Source organism: Haliotis rubra, unplaced genomic scaffold (genome assembly GCF_003918875.1).
Source record: "Haliotis rubra isolate DU_JTF1 unplaced genomic scaffold, ASM391887v1 Scf548, whole genome shotgun sequence".
Classification (NCBI taxonomy): Eukaryota; Metazoa; Mollusca; class Gastropoda; order Lepetellida; family Haliotidae; genus Haliotis; species Haliotis rubra.
This window is the reverse complement of record NW_025767244.1, coordinates 708,905-732,070: the sequence shown is the minus strand read 5'-3', so window position 1 is coordinate 732,070 and position 23,166 is coordinate 708,905. Positions and strand designations below refer to the sequence as shown.

At 43.4% G+C, this 23,166-nt stretch overlaps 1 protein-coding gene across 1 annotated transcript in view; it reads right to left on the bottom strand.

Annotated features, from left to right (window-relative positions):
• The window catches only part of LOC124253643 (protein SMG7-like), a 297,643-nt gene that overhangs the window by 23,219 nt on the left and 251,258 nt on the right, over positions 1-23,166 (bottom strand). Inside the window, exons 21-22 of the mRNA XM_046687453.1 lie at positions 5,567-5,604; positions 2,795-2,901 (exon numbers count right to left, since the gene is read on the bottom strand). Coding sequence (XP_046543409.1) covers positions 2,795-2,901; positions 5,567-5,604 — 145 coding nt within the window. The remainder of the gene's footprint in view (positions 1-2,794; positions 2,902-5,566; positions 5,605-23,166) is intronic.

Here is a 23,166-nt window from a genome sequence, read left to right as displayed (position 1 = left end):
CTATGCTGACAGTTCGATGAATGCTGACAATTCAGTGATCTTGAACGGCCAGGTGAACTGGTTCGGCGATAGGAAGCAGTTCGGCCTGGTGAAACGGTACGAGTCGGGCTGGTAAATCGGTTCAGGGTGGTGAGCCAGAATGTTGATGTGATCTGAATCAGTCCGTGATCTGGATCGGCATTGTCATCTGGATCATGACTGTGATCTTGATCGGTTCGGTAATCCGAAACGTTTAAATGATCTCAGCTGATGGAGAGATCTAAAACGATCAGATGAACCTGTGAGGAGAGGTGAAATGTTCCTGTCGAGGTGAATTGGTTCAACGAGGTGAATCGTTTCGGTGAAGAGAGCCGTTATGGTGCTGTGTATTGAATCGATGATGTGAACCGTTTCGGCGATAAGAAACGGTTCAGTCTGGTGAATCTATTCAGTATGGCGAACTGATTCGGTGTGGTGAATCGGTTCGGTGATTTGACGATGTAGATCGGCTGTGTGAGTCAGTTGGCAACACAGAGCGGTTTGATGAGGCGGAAAGACGAGTAGACATCTGATGATGCACCAATAAAAATTAAAATCATCACTGTCCAACATGGGAATCTCCGGACGACATGCAGTTAATACTGGTCGTTAAAAGCGGGGTTTGTCGGGTGATCAACTGTTGAAGTGTAACGAGCTCTGTCTGCCAGCCAACGAGAGCAAGCATGTCTACATGCTCTAAAAACGTCCTTGATAAGGGAGCACATTCCCGACAACATTTGCTCCAGGAACACAGGTCAATACAACCCACACATGACGAGTGGGGATCCGAGGAAGTAAATATTGTTTACAGTGTGCGCAAAATTACGCTACTTAGGGTCAACAGCACGAAGCATGGTGTCTAAATCCGGCGCTGGAGAGGAATCAAGCGCACTATTCCAAGACTCAGCAATAACCTGTGACCGAGGCAAAGTAGAAGTGGCATGGCGTGAAGGTGAACACCGATCCACTGAACCATAATGCAACCTAGCAGGTGAAACCACCCGCACAGAACAATGTTGATGAGGGGAACTATCAGGTAAAGGCGCTGACCGCAAGTGCTCACTAGCTCTAGACTGACTAGACAGGATAGCCTGATTCACCTGAGGTGAATGAGATCGACTACGAGAATCACTCTGACGAAAAGACACCGTACGGCTAGGTGAATGCAGTGGTGAATTGATTCGACTATGAGATGGTGAGTCGAACTGAAACATATGTTGAGGTGAATTGAGTCGGGACTGTGATCCGGTTCGTCCTGGTGAATCCATTCGATTACGTGAATCAGTTCGGTCTGGTGAGCCGGCTCGGCTGAGTGAACTCGTTCGACCCTTGGCAATGACACGGCTAGGTGAATGGTTCCGTTCTAGTGAACCAACACTGGCATTAGACCCAATTCTGATTGGTGAAATAAATCGAGGTGGTGAATTGGTTCGGACTGGTACATTGAAAGGACGACGAGAGCTCGAGCGTGAACGAGATCTAGAACCACACTTCCCAGCAGTAGAAGAATGAATTCGCACCTCCAAACCAGATGGTGACTCAACTCGTGTGGGTGAATTGTTTCGGTGGGATGAAACCGTACGAGGAGGAGAACGGTTATGTTCCAACCGCGCCATTCCACGCTTCGATGATGAATGCTTGGATTTAGTAGTTTTCGAGGACTTTGAACGGTACAAAGAAACAGATCTACGAGATAAAGTAGATCGCAGGTCTTGTGTAGAGGAAATATCAGTCATTACCACCTTTGCATGCCCATGAGCACTTGAGCTAGGTGAGGGAAGCGTCCCAAAACGCCTTTTAACATTCTCAGACAAATAGGAATCAGACGAAGCATCCATAAAATCTTCGTTAGGAGAGACCGGAGATTTAGAACGGCGAGCAAGTAGGGTGGGGCGATCTAAACATTGTTTTTAGCGGGAGATGGACCAGATCCCGCAGAAGCATTCCTGGCCCTATCTGCCAAACGTCTGGCACAAGCACGTTTGTAAGCTTTAAAATCCTCCTTAGACAGTCCTGAACACTTAGGACAACGTTTGTCCCAATCACAACAACCCACACAATCAACACACGATATGTGTAGGTCCCAAGCTGAAAATACTTTACTACACTGAGCGTAAAACTTTTGTTTTCTGGCCTGAACAGGCTTATCCATGTTGAGCAATTCTCAGATGAAAAAAGTCTCACGTCCACTCTGTTGAGCGACAAGAAAGAGAATGAGTATGTAAGGTGATCACGTGCTGTCACGGACTAGTGAGCATGGCTAAGGCAGGAAGGCATGCACAGCACGGGGACAGGGACAAGGTAGGCCTGGAGCAAAGTTTAATTCGTTTCCACTCATGGTCGAATGAAGAGAGAGAGGTGCAAGTCGTGATATAGGATAAGTTTAAAAATGAGTAAATGCATTCATGTGTTTGATGTATCAGTTGTGAGTGAGTACTGATCTTCTACCCGAGGAATATGAAAGAGTGAATGTAAATAAAAACTACAATTTGTTGTATTTTCACACTTCAGCACACAACAGCCAGTCATTGTCCATCACAAACCCGAGGGGTCTAACAACAGTAAAATTACATACAATGCCTTGTACAAGGAAAGGTGTCTTCAACAAGTACACGTGACATTATAGTGACAAAATGTCAATACTGAACAATTATGAACATGTATTCCGAAAAACATTATCCTGCAGGAAAATGTAAAATGAAGCATTTAAGGGAAAAAGTCAAAAGTGTATTTCATGAATTACAACACTTAATGTTTGCAAATATAGTGTACTCACTACGAGGTTCTCCACCAGCCAAAGATGGTACTTCCCACGGAGAACTACTAAAAAGCGAGTATGTTCGTGGCTGAGGCACTCCTTTTCCTCCTCCATTCTGACCATCTCTGAAAGTATATAGGAAGGTAAAAAAAGCAACCTTAGGCATACCTCATGCAATATCAGCTGACATCATGGACCATATTTGGTAAGATTTATTGAAACTAAAAACGAAACAATAGTCAGCTTGGTAATAGTTATAATGGTAAGAAGACTTCATGTATTACATCAGGGCCATAAATTCCTATTTTGAAGTTTTGTCAACAATGACAATAACTCTTAGAATACTACTTCTAAGACTTGAAAATGTTGGGGGTTTTATCCATGAGTGTTGTCTTACTTTCTAGTGGTCTTCCCAAACACTATCTGAAGAAGTCTCCCTTAATAACCGTGTGGTAACTTCATAATATAATGTGGGATTCCAAGGGGAAGATGGGTGGGCCTTTACCTCAAGTGTTAGAGATAGTATTATGTCCCTCTAACACATGATTAGCTGAATCCGACATAGGCTTGGTGAGCCCCCTAAAATTTCTCTCCCCATAGAAAGGCTAGGCAGAGAAGATGGACTGGGCAAAAACTATGGATCGCAGACTCTGATGTGCAGACAAAGAAACTGTTGTAACGTCTGAAGTTGAAGCTGTCCTCTAAGAGTGAGCACTTTGGCTGACGGCAGCAGACCAAGAAGCTCATGCTACTAATGGAGAGTTCTGGGTTGCGTCAGCTCTAGGGGAACCTGACATTGAATCTTGAGAAACCATTCCCTAGGAACAAACAGCTTGCCGAGATTGGTGTCGAACACTGCCCCGATGAACTGGAGACGGTGAGTTGGAACCAGTTCCAATTTTTTTAGATTGACAAGCCATCCTAATTGCCAAAGTAGCCTGATGGCGAACTGCATGTGGAGAAGCAGGATCCGCTGATCTCTCTGCACCTGAGGGCAGTATCAATGTAGGCCCCGAATACAATCACTTTGTGGTGGAGAAACCGAGAAATTCGCTTTGTGACCATGTGAATAACCATGGGGACATGGAAATTCCAAATAGAAGGACACACCACTGATAGTGGATGCCCTTGAAGATGAATCAGGAGAAACCTAAGTTTTCTTGATCCATGCTGCCACTGTACTTTTAGTTACATCTACGTCAGACTGATCTTGGCATGATAACTCTAGCCTACGATGTCCTCTGAGAAAAGCCTATATGTCTTGTCATGATACCACTTAAGAGCTCTTACTGGGCATAGGGGTTGCAAACATTCATTGTCCATGAGGTTCCAAAGCAGAGTTCTGAATTTTGATAATTTTTCCAAATGCCTGCAGGAAAAATTGATCCCACACATTCCACCCCACTCCGTCATTGTTATGGCTAATGCGCCATACCACAGCTAGCAAGTGGACAAATGTACAACAACGGCTAACATAAAAGATGATATCAAAGCTTGGTTACAAAGGCACAATATTGCATTTGACGATAAAATGCTCAAAGCCAAACTGATGTGTCTGGCAAAATCCAACAAATTGGGCCCTGTCTATAGAGTAGACACTATGTTGAAACAACATGGCGATGATGTACTATGTCTTCCTCCTTACCACGCAGAATTGAACCCAATTGAGTTGATTTGGGCCAATGTAAAAAAATTTGTTGTTAAACAAAACTTGCAGTTCACAAAAACTGTGCTAAGAGTTGCCATAAAAAGGAGAGAATGTCTGCAATCGGTTTCAAGGAATGGTCCGAATGTTGTAAACATGTTAAAACCATTGAAGATGGCTACTGGCAACGGGAAATTGCAGTAGAAAAAGAAATTGACAAATCGTATCGAAGCAGGACTGGCAAATGATTCAGACACTGAGACCGATTCAGAAAGTGACGACTACGGACCGAAGTACGCCTAAATCAGTAAATTCCAGAATGGATCTATGCTGTATTTGACCCCTTTGTGGAGAGGATGCACCATCATATATGCTGCTTATACATCCGTTTGTAAACATAAAATATTCTTTTCTCTAGCACTTGTGTGGTGTGTCTTGTAAATAAAGTTCTATTTGTCTTGGTTCAGTTTCTAAGGATCTTAGCTGTACACATACTTAGTATGATATATAATAACAATCAAAACAAGACACGCATGAGGAAATTGAACTTTTCAAGTTTTAGACGCCAACGTGTTTCCCTCATTTTTCAAATGGAATGTTCTGGAGGGCATTCCCATATATGCAAATTGGGATCATTTGTCAGGTTGTGTCTCATCTAATAGTAGTACATCAGTAGATCACAGCTTGTTCGTCATTCTCCATTGTTGGCCTTTGTTTATGACTAGGGCATACTTTTCAAAAGCTGTCGTTGATATGGGTTGACATTCCTCAAATTGGGAAATGGGGAATCCTCAGGGGACATTAACTTCAAACAGTCCAAGCAATTCTTAGTGCTGAATGGGAAGGAAGAAATGTATTTAGAGCCTTTAAGGGTCCTGAAGACTCAACACAAAAAGTATTCTGTACAGCTCAAAGAATACCTGATCAAAATCAACATATCTTTGTATTTCTGAGAAAAGATTAACTTGAGAATTCTGCCAATTTCTTCACCTTTTAACATAAAATGTACCAGTTCCACTCAACACTTGATGAATCAACAGCTTCACTACCTATTTTCAACCAGGGTCTGGTTGTAAATTATGATTAGAACCTTATGTGAGACTGAAACATTTTCTTTATGCAATAAGACGTTTGATTATACATACCTCCTGTCTGAATTGAACGTCTCAGGTTTTGGTGTACCCTGAAACAAGAGAAACAGGGCCTCACTGAACTCATTAAGGCCGAGAGACGCATATATGGGGCAAAATAATCAGCTCCTCACAGCGAGTGACGTGTTTATGGGGTAGGTAATTAGCAGTTTCTCACAGCGAGAGCCACATATATTCGTCAACAGAAAGCACCTCTTATTCAGCGAGAGACGCAAATGTCTGTCGTACTTTTACAAATCGCACTGTACCTATTATTTCAACCAATTTAGTAGTACTGAGCAAATATTAGCTTTTCTTACGAGAGATGCAACTTTTAGTGTCAATCAGAAGAAGTATTTAAAGTGTTTTGATAGCAATTGCTAATCATTATCATAGGCTTGTACAACGTTTGGCAAATGAACACATGTCGTCGAGAAAGGGGATTATGATGTTTTACAGAGGTAAGTGTCTGGTACTCTTCATTGGGAATGGATACTAAAATACTTCGTATGCACATTGATTGAATTAGATGTAATGGTTTAGAGGTTACTGAAGATTATATTTTCTTCAACTTCCTAATAAATGTGAAACAATATATGAAATTTCAAGGACACGCCTTTGCATCGAATATATATACATGTCAGTGTTATTACAACAATGAAATCTTTTACTACGTTTTTAACAAAACACAGTAAGTTGGTAATTCAAAAAATTCTCACACCTAAACAGAAGTAATATCATAAGTTATTACATGTAAACCATACAAAGGTATTTCAAGCATTTTTGTTCAAGCTGTTGACAGTTTCATGTTGATTTGAATTGTCAGTTTTCTATGCAATTTACATGAGCATTGTGTAAAACATTTGCATTTGATCTCTGTAATTATCAAATCCGGTGTAATTATCACGTGTATCAATGAACTCAGTCTCTATTGATCCATCGTCAATCAAAGCTGGATAGTATATCAGTTATGGTATCGATACACATACGTATAATCATTCAATCAGATCACAGTAATGAGATAATTGAACACCTCTTTCGACCTTGAAATAACAGCCTCCGGTAGAATGCATATACATAGTTACGTCCTTGTTGAAAGGTTTGTCCCGTGACAAGTGTAAAACAAACAGATGCGCTGTTATATCATTGGACAACTTGCTTTATGTAGTCACGCCCCTCTCTGTAATGTTTATGCATGCATGCACATCTGTAATCTTATGAACCTCGTTTGCATTCAGTATAAATATAGGCAGGCCCACCTTCATAAATATTGGTGTGTGTGTGTGTGTGTGTGTGTGTGTGTGTGTGTGTGTGTGTGTGTGTGTGTGTGTGTGTGTGTGTGTGTGTGTGTGTGTGTGTGTGTGTTGAACTGCAAGTTTATACACTATAATAATTCAGTATACTGTCATTTCGTGAATTCTGTAATACGTGTACTTTAGTTTGGATATTCATTCGTAACAAGGTGAAGATTATATTTACATGTACAGCAAACCATTATGTTTTATTTACTAGTTATGTGTGTAAAATGTATACTCATGCCAAAAATGGTTGTCACCCCCTTCGATTTTTTAAATTGGAGAGGGGGTGGGGTGTGAGGTGTGTGTGTGTGTGTGTGTGTGGGGGGGGGTGACAACCATTATTGACATGAGTATATATGAAAATAAATACTATCTCTACTCAATGGTTGGTTTTCAATCGCTTTGTTTACGTATTGAAAAACACTAACATGAGGTCAAATAAACTCGCTCAAGTGTCTATCTACTCCTATTTGTCTTATGTGTATATTTCATACATTGTTACCAGTGTGTATGTTTACAATACACAAACTGTTACATGATAGCTTGAGTTGATAAAGCCGAAACCCAGCATATCGACTGGTCAACGATATAGCCAACAATCAATCTCTATCCAAGCTGTTGAGTGACCAAACGTGCTCTTCAGAAATTTCGCCTACGCCCCATCACCTGTCCTTTCCTCTGTGACAGGTATCTCATGATACGATTGGTCACAGATAACATATGACCAGCCACTATATTGAACAGTTGAGATACGAGCGTTCTATTCGAAATTTGATGGCAGCCCTATCAATGACTCTTTGTTTTATGTCTATGCAAGGAATATGTAGTATACATTTTTTATATGTATGTTTGTATGGTCACGTATGTTTTCTGCATTAAATCTAGATGAAACAAAGTGCCAAGCTATGAATGTGCTCTATGTTAGTCACAGACTAGCGTAATAGTACTTTCATTAAAGTAATTCGTATACACTAGAAATGTATCAGCAAAAATGCTATTTTCATCGAAGCTTATAAAGTATGTAAGTAAATTCTTCTTTACAGTATGTCATTGTCACAGATGTTTTGTAAATGTAAACCTCACACACTGATATGAGAGAAAGAATTTGTTTATGTGCGTCTCATCTCTTACATACAAAGAATACATGCATATTGTGATAAAATATAAATGTACAAGCCGCCAAGGGTCTACAAGAGAAACTTGCAATCAAATTACATAAAACTTTGCAATACACGATATGTATTCACACCTGCTTTCTTTCAACATATATTTTTACGACACAATTAAACAATCAGGACTTGTTTGTACGACTAGACAGTTTCCTGTCATCCCCGAAACCTGCCAGGGAAATCAGGTGTGATTAGCACTAATTAGTCTCGGTACAGCGAGTGGGCAATCAGCAAGGGGTTCCAGGTGTTGAGTAGTGAGGTGGCTCTCGGGCTTAATGAGTTAAGGGAATATGAGGGAACACATGATGATATTAAATTTGAGAGCCAAAGGATCATTATTATGAAAACTGCTCTATCACTGCTGTCATGACTAAGCAGTAAAAGGTATTTTCAAATATTTTCAAAAAAGAAAAGCAGCCACTTGACTGCAGTTTTGCTGAGGCCCCGTCTATCAAGAAGTACAAGTTCGGTTCGCCGTCTTTGATGTCGACCAGGTTGACGTTGTACGTTTTCATGGACCATATCGGATCGGTGTAACGTTTTCTGCTGTCTCCCTCGTTTACGCCAGGCTCGTACAAGAATCTAACACTGACCTGGTCTGGTAATGTTTTCTCCATTTTATCACGACGTGCTGCTGCCGATTTGGTGTTGTTAACAGATTTCATTTTGATGGCTTCGATGGGTCTATTGCCCACGAGTCTGGTGACTTCGTTGTTGACGGCATCCACCACTCGCGGTAAGCGTACGACCCATTCCGTGTTTCTGTTTCCGGGATCCATTAAATCCTGCGAGTATTGGTGTGAGAACAGGCTAAGGTGCGATTGAATCTCTCCACGATGGCTTGGCTACGGTGAGCTCCCGCTATACCTCGTCTCACTTGGACTTTGTGTTTGACCAGCAGCTGAGACACGGCTCCCATGAACTCGCGTCCAGGATCGATTTGCAATACGGCAGGCCATGTCAAGCGACTGCGTTTGTAGATGCCATTTCTAAGGCTTTGGCGACTTCGTTTGAATCTTTGGTCGTCAACGTTTTGGCTTCCTTGTAGCAACTGGCGACGTCGACGACTGTCAGGGCGTACTTGTAGGTTTTGCGTCTTACCCTGTCGTGAGGGAGAAACAGGAGGTCGGCTTGGTGCACATGATTTGGCTTTGAAAGGTCAAATTTTCTTCTCAGGATGTTCCGAGGCGCGGGCTGTAATAAATTTCTCCATCATGTATGTATTGCCTGCGTGTTACTTATTTAATATGTGCGTGTGTCCGTACGCGTAAGTGGTGACTCCGTCGATGGCGATTCATCGTTTCGTGTCTATGGGAGACAGCGACGTCTTGTTTATTCTCAGTCCGTATATCTTGTGTCCGTTGCTTCTTAGCATATTCATCTAGTGTTTGAACGTTTTATTCTTTAACAGGGCTTCCTTGAATATGACGTGCTTGATGTATTTTTCACCACATGTTTTTTCACGGCTTTCGCCTTTCGGATTTCGGCGGCGACGGCGGCTTTCTTGATGGAATACATCTTGGGTCTCAAGCCAACGTACTCGGCGATTGGCGTGCCCGCACATTCGTCTTTCATCTTGCCGAATACTTTGTTGTTGACTTGGCTGTGCATAAGGGTGATCTTTTGGGTAGTCGCTGGTGTCGTACAGAGGCATGTTTGTCTTCATGTCCTCGTACACATCCTCGGTGTGAATTTCCATCATCAGTCCGTGTACAGCACTTCGCATCGATTGTCGCCATACTGTTGTAGTAGATATTGTACATCAAATGTTTGGATAAGTCAAGGATGCACATCCCCACGTAAACGGGTCGGTTGAATCTGATGTGGGTTTTTTTCATGTGCAGCGCTGCCAAGTCGTCGTTGAATATTTTGCTTCGGTTGAACGCCGGGCTGGCTATGAGCTTCCTGAGTTTTTCTTCCTCGCTGGATCTGACTAGCTTCACGTTCACGCGTTTTCTCAAATTTTCCATGGTTTTGACAAACACCAAGTTGTTCATGAGCTTGTAGCTGGTGGCTTTTTTTCCCAGCTCAGTGTCCAGCCGGATGTATGATTCCATACACGGAATCCGAGCACGTGATGGATTTTTTTTCAATTTCATCCCCAACGACAAGTACAGCTGCAGGTTGCGATTGTGAACGACGTGTTTTGACTTGTTCATCAAGTTTGGTACGAGCTTTTCCACGTTAGCCTGTTTGTTGTCTCCCAGCAAGTTTCGTTGATATTCAGACATCCAGTCCAGGTTCACCGTCAAGCGTTGGGGAGCCAGCGGATAGCTGTTGTGCAATTCGTGTAATTCCGCTGGATATTCCAAGTCCACTTCGAATATGTATCCTAACTCGAAGTCTTTGGGGAGAGCTAAGATGGACCTCGAGGTGAAATATTTTGCGTTCACCCACACAAACCTACTGGTTGGCAGATACCGACTCATTGCCCAGCCTTACAGGTTGTTGGCGTCGAGATAGAGGATGTGTTCGGTCGGTTTGGTCGAGTCGTAGCCTTTCACGTATTGGTTGTTGGCTTTCGCGTATCGTTTGGATGCAATCAAAATCCCGCCTCGCAAGCCTTTCTCCGCGAACAGGTGTATGTCGTAATCCGTTAACAATTCAAATTTAACTTTGGTCTGCCTTATTTCTTTTATTTCTGCCTTAGTGGCCAAACACGTTGACTGTAAAATTGTTGAGTTTTTCGAATCGCATCCAGTAGGAGGGGGGTGTTAAGCATTCCACGCCCGTGAAGTCGAACTCGGATTCCCCGCTTGACGGATAGCTGGAACGCCTGCACTGATGGCTTGTCGCTTTGAACCTGGTGACTATGATAGCCACTACCGCGCATTAATTATTAATATCGCTGTTGGTGGTTTTAGGGTTGATGATGGCTTTTTTGTTTTTGTAGTACGGTTGTAGGTCCAGGTACGATCCGCCTTTTAACGGCATGTCGTTGGCTATGTTCAGGTAGACTGTGTCGATCGTGTCCACGACCCAGCCCGAACCCATGTGTGTGTAGCGTTCCAGCAAATTCTCGTATTTTTGCAAACGAGGTGTCGATGGATTCGGGTTGAGTCGTGACTTCTTGCTTGCCTCTGAAGTAAGGCTGGACGTGATCGGTGGTGCCGTCTGTCTGTTGTTTTTCCAGCGACATTTTCACCGTGATTGAACATTTGAGGCTTCCCTGATCGTTCAGTTCCTCGTCGACTTTGTCGGCGATCAGGGGTTTGATGTCGTCGACATCCATGTTTTTGTCGACGTCCAGCCTCCAGCCTCTCAGATACTTACCTAAGGCGTGCTTCGTCTGCAGGAATTCCAGTTCCAATGGTTTGTGTTCCTCCAGGAGTATGAGGAGCTCAGCTTTCCTCATGTGCGAATTACCTCTGAGCCCATGTTCTTTTGCTCGGAGCTTGAGTTGTTTCACCGTGAGTTCGTCTTTCATGCCGAGCAATTTCAGCAGCAGAGTTTTTTTCAAACGGGAGTAACCGATCACTCCGCGTTCTTTGGCAATCCTTTTCAGTTCTCGAACAGTTGGCATTGTTGCTATATCCAGATGCGAATTCAAATCTCTAATAGGGTTTTTTTCACATGTGAAGTCAAATCTCTAATAGGATTTTTTTGTTCGTTGCTATATCAATGTGTGAAAACTTTTTTAAAAATGAAAAATAATTATATTCAGATGCAAAGTCAAATCTCTAATAGGTTTGTTTTTTTCCGCTATGTTCAGATGTGAAGTCAAATCTCTAATAGTTTTTTGGTTTTTTCGTTATGTTCAGATGCGAAGTCAAATCTCTAATAGTTCTTTTTTTGTTTATATTCAGATGTGAAGTCAAATCTCTAATAGGTTTTTCGTTATAGTCAGGTGCGAAGTCAAATCTCTAATAGGTTGTTCGCTAACTCTGTCACACTTTTATTCTGAGCAGTCGTTGAGGTCTCTTTTCGTCAAGTTGATGAGATGACCTCGTACGACGTCCGCTCGTGACGTTTACGTTTTGCTTCCACTTCGACCGCGTTCGACGTTCGTAATTTGGAGAAGAGATAATTGCTGCCGGAAAATGCGAGGAGGGCGTTGACTAATGCACCACCGACCATCATAGCGATCGTGGGGCGGTGGGGTAGCCTAGTGGTTAAAGCGTTGGCTCGTCACGCCGAAGACCCGGGTTCGAATCCCCACATGGGTACAATGTGTGAAGCCCATTTCTGGTGTCCCCCGCCGTGATATTGCTGGAATATTGCTAAAAGCGGCGTAAAACCAAAACTCAGTCAGTCATAGCGATCGTAGCCATTTCTTTTTTTAAAATATTACAATATTACATGTACTTTAAAATATTTTCTTGTATAACTCCTTGTTTCACGAGAATGTCCTTGGTGGCCATCGCCATTCCTAAGTCCATGACGAGCATGCCCATGTCCTGCACGTTGAAATTGAATTTAATCGTAGGCTGTTTGAGAACCATGTTCGTTAAGCGAGCGTAACCTACGGTTAGTCGGGCGACCATGGCGGCGTGATATGCATCGTTGACAAATGTCCCTTCGGACGACATCACGTGTGTATATATAAAATATATATTTATTTTTTTTATAACATAACATGCGGATTTATTTCTAATTACGTCGTCTGCTGTTGCGGTGGTTGTTGCTTGTTATTATTATATAGCAGCATAACGACAACGACGACCACACTTAATACCCCCTTCACACTTGAGGCGGAATGAGCCGGAATGAAAAATTCCTGGAAATCCGAACTGCATTCTAAAACTTCTTACTCCATTCCGAATGCACTCCAACTATTTGTGTCAATTCTTGTAACATGCCCGAATGTTTTGAACATGTTCAAAACTTTCGAGGTACATTCGAGGTGGAAAAATATCGAACAACATTTGAAGTGTATTCTAGCTGCATTCTAAGTATTCTCAATGCATTCTAAGTATTCTGAACGTATTCGAGGGAGAATCGAAAAGGCAAGCCACTTCAAATCCTGCAAGAATGTCTCGAATACGCATCAAATGTATTTCGATTGCTGCTGGAATTTAGGTGGCACATTCTTCAAACGTATCGGAATATTTCGATTGCACTTGGAATACAGCTCGAATGTACATCGAACACACCTCGATCACACCTCAATTACAGTCAGAACAACCCAAATGCTCTTCAAATGAGCCCAGGCATCATCAGAACACCGCCGAATCGCATAAACACGTCAGTGATGCCCTTCACAATGGAAGACCTTGGCAGCATGGTGGTGAGGAGGATTTGTCAACTCTGAGACATGATTCCAAATGCATTTTCCACTACCCGTCGGCCCTGCTGATCCTGTAGTTGTTGATGCCCTCGTCTCTCTGTTGAGTCCCATGACCATACGGTTTCATCAAGAAGGCCATTATTCCAAAGGCATCATCTCCCAGAATAAAGCATGGCATACTCTCGTCATCTTGGGGTAAGGGGAACGGATCAGAGAATCCCATGCTCCCGTCTTCAATGCAGTCCTTGAGCTTGCACTCGTTGAAGATCTGAGCATAAGAAATACTTCTGTAAGCACCAACGTCCACCCACAGGAACTTGTAATTTCCATCCACAAGAAACCCTTGTAGTTGTGGTAGAATGAGCCGCTCTTTGCAGGTTTCCTAATGGCCACATGTTTGCAATCTAAAGTCCTATGGCCTGAGGAATATTCCACCTATTTCTGAATACCTATCAATCGGTGCCCATTCTTCTAGGGTGGTAGGACAGATGATAACCTCATCCTTGTATTCCTCCACAATGACCTTACATATTTCAGGGATGATCAGGCTGATTGTGTTCCTTGCCACGCGGAAGCTGTACATGATGCTAGGGTACCTATCACCTGAAGCCAGGAACCTCAATGTGATGTCTAGCTTCAAGCCTGGAGGTAGCGCCTTACTCATATATGCATCCTGCTTCTGTATTCTTGGTCCCACTTTCTGCACCAACTCATCAAGCATGGCAGGCTCCATCCTATGGTAGTTGAAGAAAGACTGCGTGTCCTCAACTCTGAGCTCCTCCATCAGTCTTGTGTAGTGTCCATACAGCCTCCTCCTTTCCTCTGTAAGGAATCTCCTGGATCTCCTCCTGGTCTCCTCCACATCTCTTTCAATCAGGGCTTTCTGGAGGACAGCAATCTTCAACAGGTTTTATACCCATCGTGGAACATTCCGGCAGCATTCTTGATGCATTTCGGACATTCGTGTTACATTCTAAGTGCATTTGAAGGACATTTGAAATATTCGAGCTGCATTCTGTTTTAATTCTTTAACATTCGATCCATATTCAGGGGTCATTCCAAGTGGATTCTGAAGGCATTCTATGTAAATTCGTACAGCATTCGAGGTATATTCCAACTGAAATTTGAGTGCTATTCACACAGCAATCGAACCGGCCTCGTACGGCAGTAGAAATTCATTTTAAGTATTATTTGTATATTCTAACGGCATTCTAATTATTCCTTCTGTATTCCGATTCAATCACGCTGCATTCGTGATCAAATACATTTGGAATGAATAAGAATCATTCGAGCTGGGTTCGAAGTGCGATCTAAGTATTCCAACAGCATTCTTACAAAGCTTGAAAAAAATGTTTACTTTGACATTCTCTCCCGAATGTGGTTCGAATTTTGGAAAAAAATATTTTCTGGCTGATTCTCCTTGATTCCTGTCAATTCGAAATAAGTGTGAAGGACCCTTTATCCCGTTGCTGCTGCAACAATCCATGGAGTATTATCATTATTTTTGTGGTGCTTGGCTAAACCACCTTTTCTACCAGCTGCGACTTTTTTAGGATTCTTGGTGGTGGTGACTTATCAACTGTATCGGTGTCGTCGCTTCCTCCTCCGTGGGCAGGTGCGCATCCATGTTGTTGTATATTACTATCATTATTATTTTTTTCACCTTTAAATCGACAATGCTTTGCCGTGATGATTGCCACAGTCTCCGGAGCTAAAAACATGCCGTATCAATGGTATAGCACGCAGGTGACGGCGCTCAAAGCGTGGTCGATGAACGGATCTTTCTCGAGATCTTACCACAGATAAAGGTGACGTTCCGACGGAATGGGAAGGAAGTACGACGCTAAGCCAGCGTAGACTTGCATTATGACAGACCCTATGGTTTTCGTCATTTCGGCGCTGAGTCTGGCTTCGTATCTCGCTTACAATTTGTCAATTTCTTCGGCTGGCATTTTGTGAATTTTATCGGGAGTGTGGTCACCCCCACCCAAGTATTGTTTGGATTTGCTGCTGACCGCCAGCGCCACCAATTTCTCTCGCTTGTCGTTTTTATTATTATTGTCATCATCCAACATTTGTTTGAGCAGTTCGTTGCACTCCATCTTATAATGTAACTAGCGATTTTTAAGTCTAATATAATAAACTCTGATGTACGCAAAACACAGCGAGACGAAAGTCAAGTTGTACACAATGAGAATTTCGAACATTTGCGTCGATTCTCCTTCCAGTTTGTCGTGGTAAGCGCGCAACCAGTCCTGCAGACGAGTTCCCGGATCGATTTTATGCACGTCCGGGACCGTCATCACCCACGGTCTCTCCGTGAACGTCTTGTTCACCCGTAAGGTCGGGCAAAGAATGACGATGTGGTCGAACACGTCGTGATAGTATCCTTCCAGCATGTCCAGCACGAATGCCATCTTGCCGCACCCCGTCTGACCGCACACGATGGCGCAGTGGGGATTGGGAGGTAAATCAATAAATGGCTTGCACGAACCTTCCATTGTCTATATTGAATCGTCCGTGGATCTCATGTCAAGCCACAGCGCGTACTACTTAAACAGGTACTTATGGAGCATCACATAGGACAAACCCAGGTCTTTGACGACGTCACTTCCGACAAGTGTCGTTTGATAGCCGGTAGTTTATATATCTTGTCCCACCGCTGGTAAGCTCGCATGCCTTGACTGAACAGCTGGTTGGGAATGCCCTCAACGGTCACTTCCACTTTCGTGATCTCAGGATTCCGAGTGAGTTTGCAGTCTGTTCGAAATGGCTCGTATTCCGCCACGGGAATGATCAAGATGCCTTTCATCGATCGAGCTGGCACGTTTAGGTTGATTTTCCACAACGTGTCACTCTTGTCCTTGAGGATTGTCTGGTGTCGCAGGATGGACAGCTTTCCCGAGTACTACAAGCAAATCTGCCAGGCCAGTTCCGTGCTCATGCCCATGTCGAACTCCAGCGAGATGTTGTCTACGACGTAGCTGGCCTCGGTGTCGTCCGGCGTTAAGATAACTTTGCCGTAGTCGTTGAATGTGAGTTCGTATTCCAGCCTGTAGCCCAGCCGGCCTGGTAAAACGGCATGTGCCCCTCGAGCAGCTCGAAGTCGAGCGGTATGCAAAACCGATTCCCATACGCCTCGGCGGCGAGTTCTTTCCTTTCGTTGTTTGGCCAAGCTGGTCTGGTGTGTAAACTTTTCCCACACGTAGGTCGTTCGATACGCCATTATTCCGTCTAATTCCTTGATACACCATGTCAACGCGTTCTTCCGAGGTTCTCCAGAGGTCTGTGTAACAGTAAAACACGTTGCTGTCATCGATGCTCAGTACCCGCTGATTTTGATGGTGGTTTTCTTGACGATGGCACGACACAGGTTGTTCACAATCGTGCATTTGTCGTCCGCGGACTCCAACGTGATGTGAAAAGCCAGTCGAGTTGTGCCGGGGACAATGACGTCGTTCGCGCCAAGGTTGGGGAATCGAACAAGCAGCGTTTGGTTTTGATCGATTGTGCTCGGATTGTTGGTGATGGTCACCGACTTACGCACGGCTTTGACACCGAGCGGCTCTCTCGATTTTCGGAAAGGATCTAGCTTTCGTCCGTAATGCGACATTGTTTATATTGAAATTATGTATAGTTTGATATAAAAAAAAAATGGCTGACTATATTCCCATGGACGATTTAGACGTACACCAGCTGATCGACGAAGATGCAGACATGGACACCTCTTTCATGGGGGACACCGTGGGCAGCGAGCTTTTAAAGCAGGCTGTGGACGAATATTACGATGCTTTAAAACGCGATAAAAATTACGTCGAACCATTGGGTCGTGACTAAGTTCAAAATCAACAACGAACGGACTCTGCAATTGAAAGCTCATCGGGAGGTCGATCTCATGAACAAACACATGAGAAAACCGCTCGCCCTGTCGATGCTAGCCAGTTGCCGTTGCGGTAGTCAACTGATCCGCGACAGACTAAACCTGCCAGATTACGGCGGCGCATGACCCAAACAACTTCCACCGAAGGTCGTCTGAGATCTGCAAAACGTAAGGACCGAACTCGGTGGTGGTGCCGATTCGTCCCAGCATGCCAAAGAAGTGTCGGACGAAATCGAAAAAATATTGGTCATGTACTCGAACAAACCCTTGCCCGGTTTCGAATTTCCTCTTAATGAACTTTGTGGTCTAAACGGAGACTTGAAAAACGTGCGCGGAGAACTCATGAACAACATGGGTAAACTGAATGAAATCGACAAGCACATCGCTCGCAAGAAAAGAAAACTCAGGATCATGGTTGACAACGAAGCAATGAAAACAATCATCGAGAAAACATTGCGCGACCTGGAAGACGAGAGACGGACCCGATTGGAAGCCGCTTCCTCCAACCGAGAAGTCCTCTGATCGCAAATCACGAGTAAACCCTTTCGAAGTGTCCAGCATGAACATTTTCCAATCGTCCGCGGGTCCCTGCTCAAAACTCCAAACACGGTAATCCTTGCTGTCGTCGAAAGCCATGTAATCGTCGTTCCACTTGTTCGTCTTGACGTAATGATACAACTTTTAACCCCAATCTTTCACTAGCTGTTTGCTGGCTTCCACGAGAGACATGTTGTGAACGATAGGAATACCCAAACCGTGGTTCGGATCTAGTCAAATTCACAGTTCCTTATCTCGATCAGCTGAGCACTACCGACAACGTTCAAGGCGAACGACCTTCCTCACTGCTGAGAGCCGTGCCGGTGAAAACGGAAAAGTACAATGACGGCAGAACCGAATCGTTTTTGTCGCGGCATTACAAGAAATTAATCTGAGGCAACATCACGGAACTGAAAATATCGGTTTTAGATGTTAAACACTATCCCGTAAATATAGGATATCTCAGCACAACGCTGCACATATGACAATGACAGAGTCTCATGGTCCAGGAACACGCGTTAGAAACTGCGCCAACATAACGATCTCCGACGTCGGTGACAAGCGCAGAATCGACGAACCCACAGTCGACGGCAAACTGTACGCCTTGCAACTGAAAAACAGCATTTACAAACACGTCGAACTGCCGCCCTCTACTGCCGCTGGTGGTGGTGGCAGCAATGACCTAGACGATTTCGTCGACACCGAAGGAGCAGTCAACAACACGCGGTACAACCTGATCCACAACGACGAAGACAAATGGACGATAACCCCAGCCGTCCACAGCAGGCTGTTCCACCTGGACGACATCGAGACCACGGCCGTCTCAAGAAACAGGCACTACACTCTCATCTTCAATGACGACAACAAATGGGTATTAGTGCCATCCCAAATCGACTAGAATCTCAACATCATGCTCGACACAATTTCACGGACAACAAAGATCACTACCTGACGAAAGCCGTGAACAACGGAACGCTTCTCTTGGCTTACGCAAAGATGCAGCGTGATCGTCAGCACGTTGAGGCAAAGAGTAGCCCACATGCTGTCAAGCAAACCCGGGAACGCAAAACGTGGGATTGCAGATGGTGTCGCAATTCGACAGCGTGGTAAACGTCCTGGAAAATCTGCCAGTGAAATCCATGCTGTACATACAAGTCTACCTCGGGGAACCGCGTGACGCCGCTGGGCCAAACAACAACAATACCAAGTTTGCTCCGTTTACGTGCGAGTGAACGAGAATGCCTACACCAGTCTGCAAGGAGTCCCCGTGACCGTGGAAGACACGATATCGCTAACCAAAATTTTCCTACTCGACAACATACATCTTATGGGTTTGAAGTGCACGTCCGAGGAATTATCCGATAACCAATTAAAAACAATTTCATAGTTTTGTATAAAATATACAAGATGAATAATCATCATCCCAACGTAACGCTAGCAGATCTCGAGGACACGCGGGGATTCGATCTGCCCGGCGAGGAAAACACCTTGTACGCCATGTGCTTACAAGACAATGTGTACAAACGTCAAGAAATCGTCTTCGAATCTCAGTTGAACTGGATCATCAATATTATCCTTACCTACCCATATCTTGTCATGGATGAAGATAGTAATGTCATCGAACTAAAAAATAATGGTGTTGTACTGAATAGTTTTATTCCAGGCACAAAAAAAGGGATGTACGTATCAACATTACCAGATAAAACAGGTAATATGTTAGTCACACGTCCAGAAAACAAACATCAATGGTTAGAATTAAGAAAATATACTGAAGTCCCAAACTCATGGATCAGCGTGATACAAGGTTCTACACCTATTATTGAAGTCTTTCTTGGAGATGTCCCAGGAGAAGATGTGAACATTCCGCTGGGGTTAAAAAAATACGCTGGCACAATCGCCATAAAAACAAACATTGTCGTATTTATATACAACCAGGAAGAATCCCCACCACAAGCCTCGAGGAGGTCATGTTTTTTTCAGATCCTAACATTTTACTCCGGACCATTTTTTTATCTGAGCACTTGTACCTCATCAGTTTAAAGTATATTCATCAAAGATTGTTGAAAAACCAATTAAATAATATTATCATTTTATATAAAAAAGAGAATATATACAGAATGGGAACCGTAGACGGGTTTCATTTGCAACAGTTATGCAAGATCAAACAACAACTAGAATACGCGATACGCGATACGCAGTCAGCATTACAGAAAAAATATCACAGGGTCGTCAATTTCGTGGACGATGTTGACAGCGCTCTTGTTTCAGTCAGCTTGGGATTAGGCGTAGCAGGTATCGGGTTATTATCCATCATTGTGGCCGCACCCTTGGTGCTAGGCATCGAAATAACAGCCGGAGTGGTAGGGTTGATGGGATTGACCCTTAAGTACGTGTCTCACAGACTGCAACGTAAATCATTGAAACAGAACAAAATTCGAATTCTAGCTAAAGCGAAGTTAAACACGATAGACGATCTTATTTCCACCGCGCTCACCGACTCTAAAATCTCTGAAGAAGAGTTTCGTTTGGTGCTATCAGAAATCGCAAAATATCACAGAATGAAACAAGAGATTCGGACCAAGTCTCGTAATAACGCCGTCATTTGCGAAGACGAGAAAAAATAATTCATAGAACAAGGGAACCAACAGGCCCGACAAGCCTTCATTACAACAACCAAACAATCATAAGAGATTCACAATAAACTGTTTTGCGGACATCAACATAACGTAGCCAGCCAGACCGAGGCGACTCCCGGGAGGAATGCCCATACCTGCGTTTTTCATTCAGCTTCACACAGCTGTTGCCCCGCTAGTCAGCCAGCTGTGCATCATAGCCGAGCCGAGCCAAGCCGAGCCGAGACACACACACACTGCGACTCGCCCACAGCGCTCGCTCAATGTTACCGAGACGGCAGCGAGTCGACCTGGGGAAACTGCAGAGAAAGCCAGCCAGCCAGTCAGTCGGATGTACAAGCCAAGCAGAGCCGAACACTGCGACTCGCCCACAGCTCGCTCGGTGATACCCGGACGACGACCCAGGGAGGAAACTGACGAGAGATGCGTTTCATTCACTTTCAGACATCTGTAGCCTCGGTAGTCAGCCTGCCGTGCATACGTTGTCAACCAGCCAGCCAGCCGGCTGTACAAGCCGAGTCGAGCCACACACTGCGACTCGCCCACAGCCCTCGCTCGGTGATACCCGGATGATGACCCGGGAAACTGCCGAGAGATGTGTTTCATTCACTTTCAGACATCTGTAGCCTCGCTAGTCAGCCTGCTGTGCATCATCATCATAGCCGAGCCGAGAGATACACACACTTATACTCATCCACGGCTCTCGCTCAAAGCAACCCCGAGACTGTAGCGAGGTGATGACTTCCAAGCCTTGCGTTTCATTCAGCTAAAAACACCTCTCACCTCAATAATATATAACAAGTACGATAATACGTTGGATTGGTAGCCTTTCGCCAGAATGACCCCATGCTCACTAAAAAGTGATTATTTCCTAAACTATTTGACCGGTTTTTCGTGAAATTTTGCATGCATCTCGGCAGATGGTTACGCTATAACAAAACAGCATTTGGAACACTCTCGATGACTTCATTAGATTAATTAAGACTTAATTACGACAAAAAGTTGGACATTTTGTCTTTTCCTGACCGACTCCATGCTCACTTAAAAGTCAAATATTTCAGAAACTATTCTACCGATTTTCGTCAAATTTTGCATGCAACTCAGTAGTAGTATACACAATGGTTGAACTGCAATAGGGACTTACCAAAGGCTTAATTTAAAAAATTAAGCCTTTGGTGAGGACCTGTCGCAGTTCCACCATTGTGTATACTACTCAGCTGTTAGGATAGACAAAACACTGTCCATTACATCTGGTTCATATATTAACACTCTGTGATATCAGTGATTAAAATACAGTTGTATGCATGCAACACATGTTCTTTCTCTCACAAGCTCTGTTCGAATTTACTTTATACCATTATGTTATTGATTCATTATTAGGTGTTTTCTTTTCTTTTTTTCTGTTACTTATGAGATTTAGACAGTTTATGCAACAAATTTAACATTCCTCCTTTGCCTTGTTTGAAAATTTGAAAACCATTAGCTCTGCCATTGTGAAATCACAGCCCTGGGAAAATACTTTCCGAGCAGTCAAGTTTCATCCTGTCCATCTAACTTCAGTACTTGTGTATGAAAGTTACATGCAATCCTGATCCAATGACATCAAGGTCAAATTCCAAAATGAGCATGGCAAAAATATCTATAGTCTATGTGGAACAATTTGTAAAACCATGAAAGATTACACCAGTCCAAATAAAAGAAAAGAAAAGAACAGTCCAAACCAGTCAGTTTAGGCCAAAAATGTAATTTTTAGAGTAAAATTGATATTTTATACATATCCTGACTCATGTTTTTTTGCTTGTCTTCTTCTTCTTGCGAACATAGTGGAACACTTGTATCTCCTTAATTGAAGCTCCCTTCAATGTAAAATCACTAACTAGTACTCACCAAGAGTTGCCTCCCTTTGCCTTTGCGTGGGAAAGGCGGCGCCACCTTCTGGCCTCATGCTTCACTCTCTCCTGATATAGCGAGCCCAACACTTGAATTTACAGGGAAATCCAAAGTGTTATGTGGGGAGGATGGGAGGGCTTACCTCATGAGTCAGGATAAGTATAAAATATCAATTTTACTCTAAAAATTACATATTTTTCCTTATCCTGACTCATGCTCTTTTGCTTGTAGAATCCTACGGAAACGGAGGTGGGAAAGAACAGAATACTTTGGATTTATAAAATTAATTAGTGATTTATATATATATAACTGTAATAACCCCCTAACGGGAACTTCATAATGGCACTGACTTAGGATAATTCCTCTACTATAAACCATAAGTTTATACACTGCCATAGATGGGGTATTACAATAATAATATACTATGATAATAGCAATAAAGATATAAAAGCGACTCCGACAAGGAGAAGCTATCCAACTGAACATAATCATCAGTATAAGCTTAAAGCTAAGTAGACTTAAGCTAAGCATATAAATAGCCCTAAAACTCCGTAGAGTTATAAGCTAGATAATACTGGTATGAAATATACATAATAATCTCGTAAGACTATGTGTTAACGCGTCTCACGAGGGACTGTCAACTGCTGTCTGCGAGGACCAAGGGACCGAAATGGTGAATACCTGAGACGTCCTCGGTGGTGATATCTCTCAGATAGTGATTAGCAAACACCATGTTGGATTTCCAAAAACAGCCTTCCATGATTGTATTTAATGAACAGTTACCGTGTAGAGCGAGTGTGGAAGCCAATGCCCTGATCTCATGGGGATTTGATGCTGTTGGAGGGTAAAGTCCTGCCGCCTTGTAGGCTCGAAGTATGACAGTTCTTATCCATATAGATATGGTGGTACGAGAGACTTCTGTCTGAGTTGTTGCCGATTAAGGGATGAATAATCGTTTGAGAAATCGTCGCCTTGTTTTGG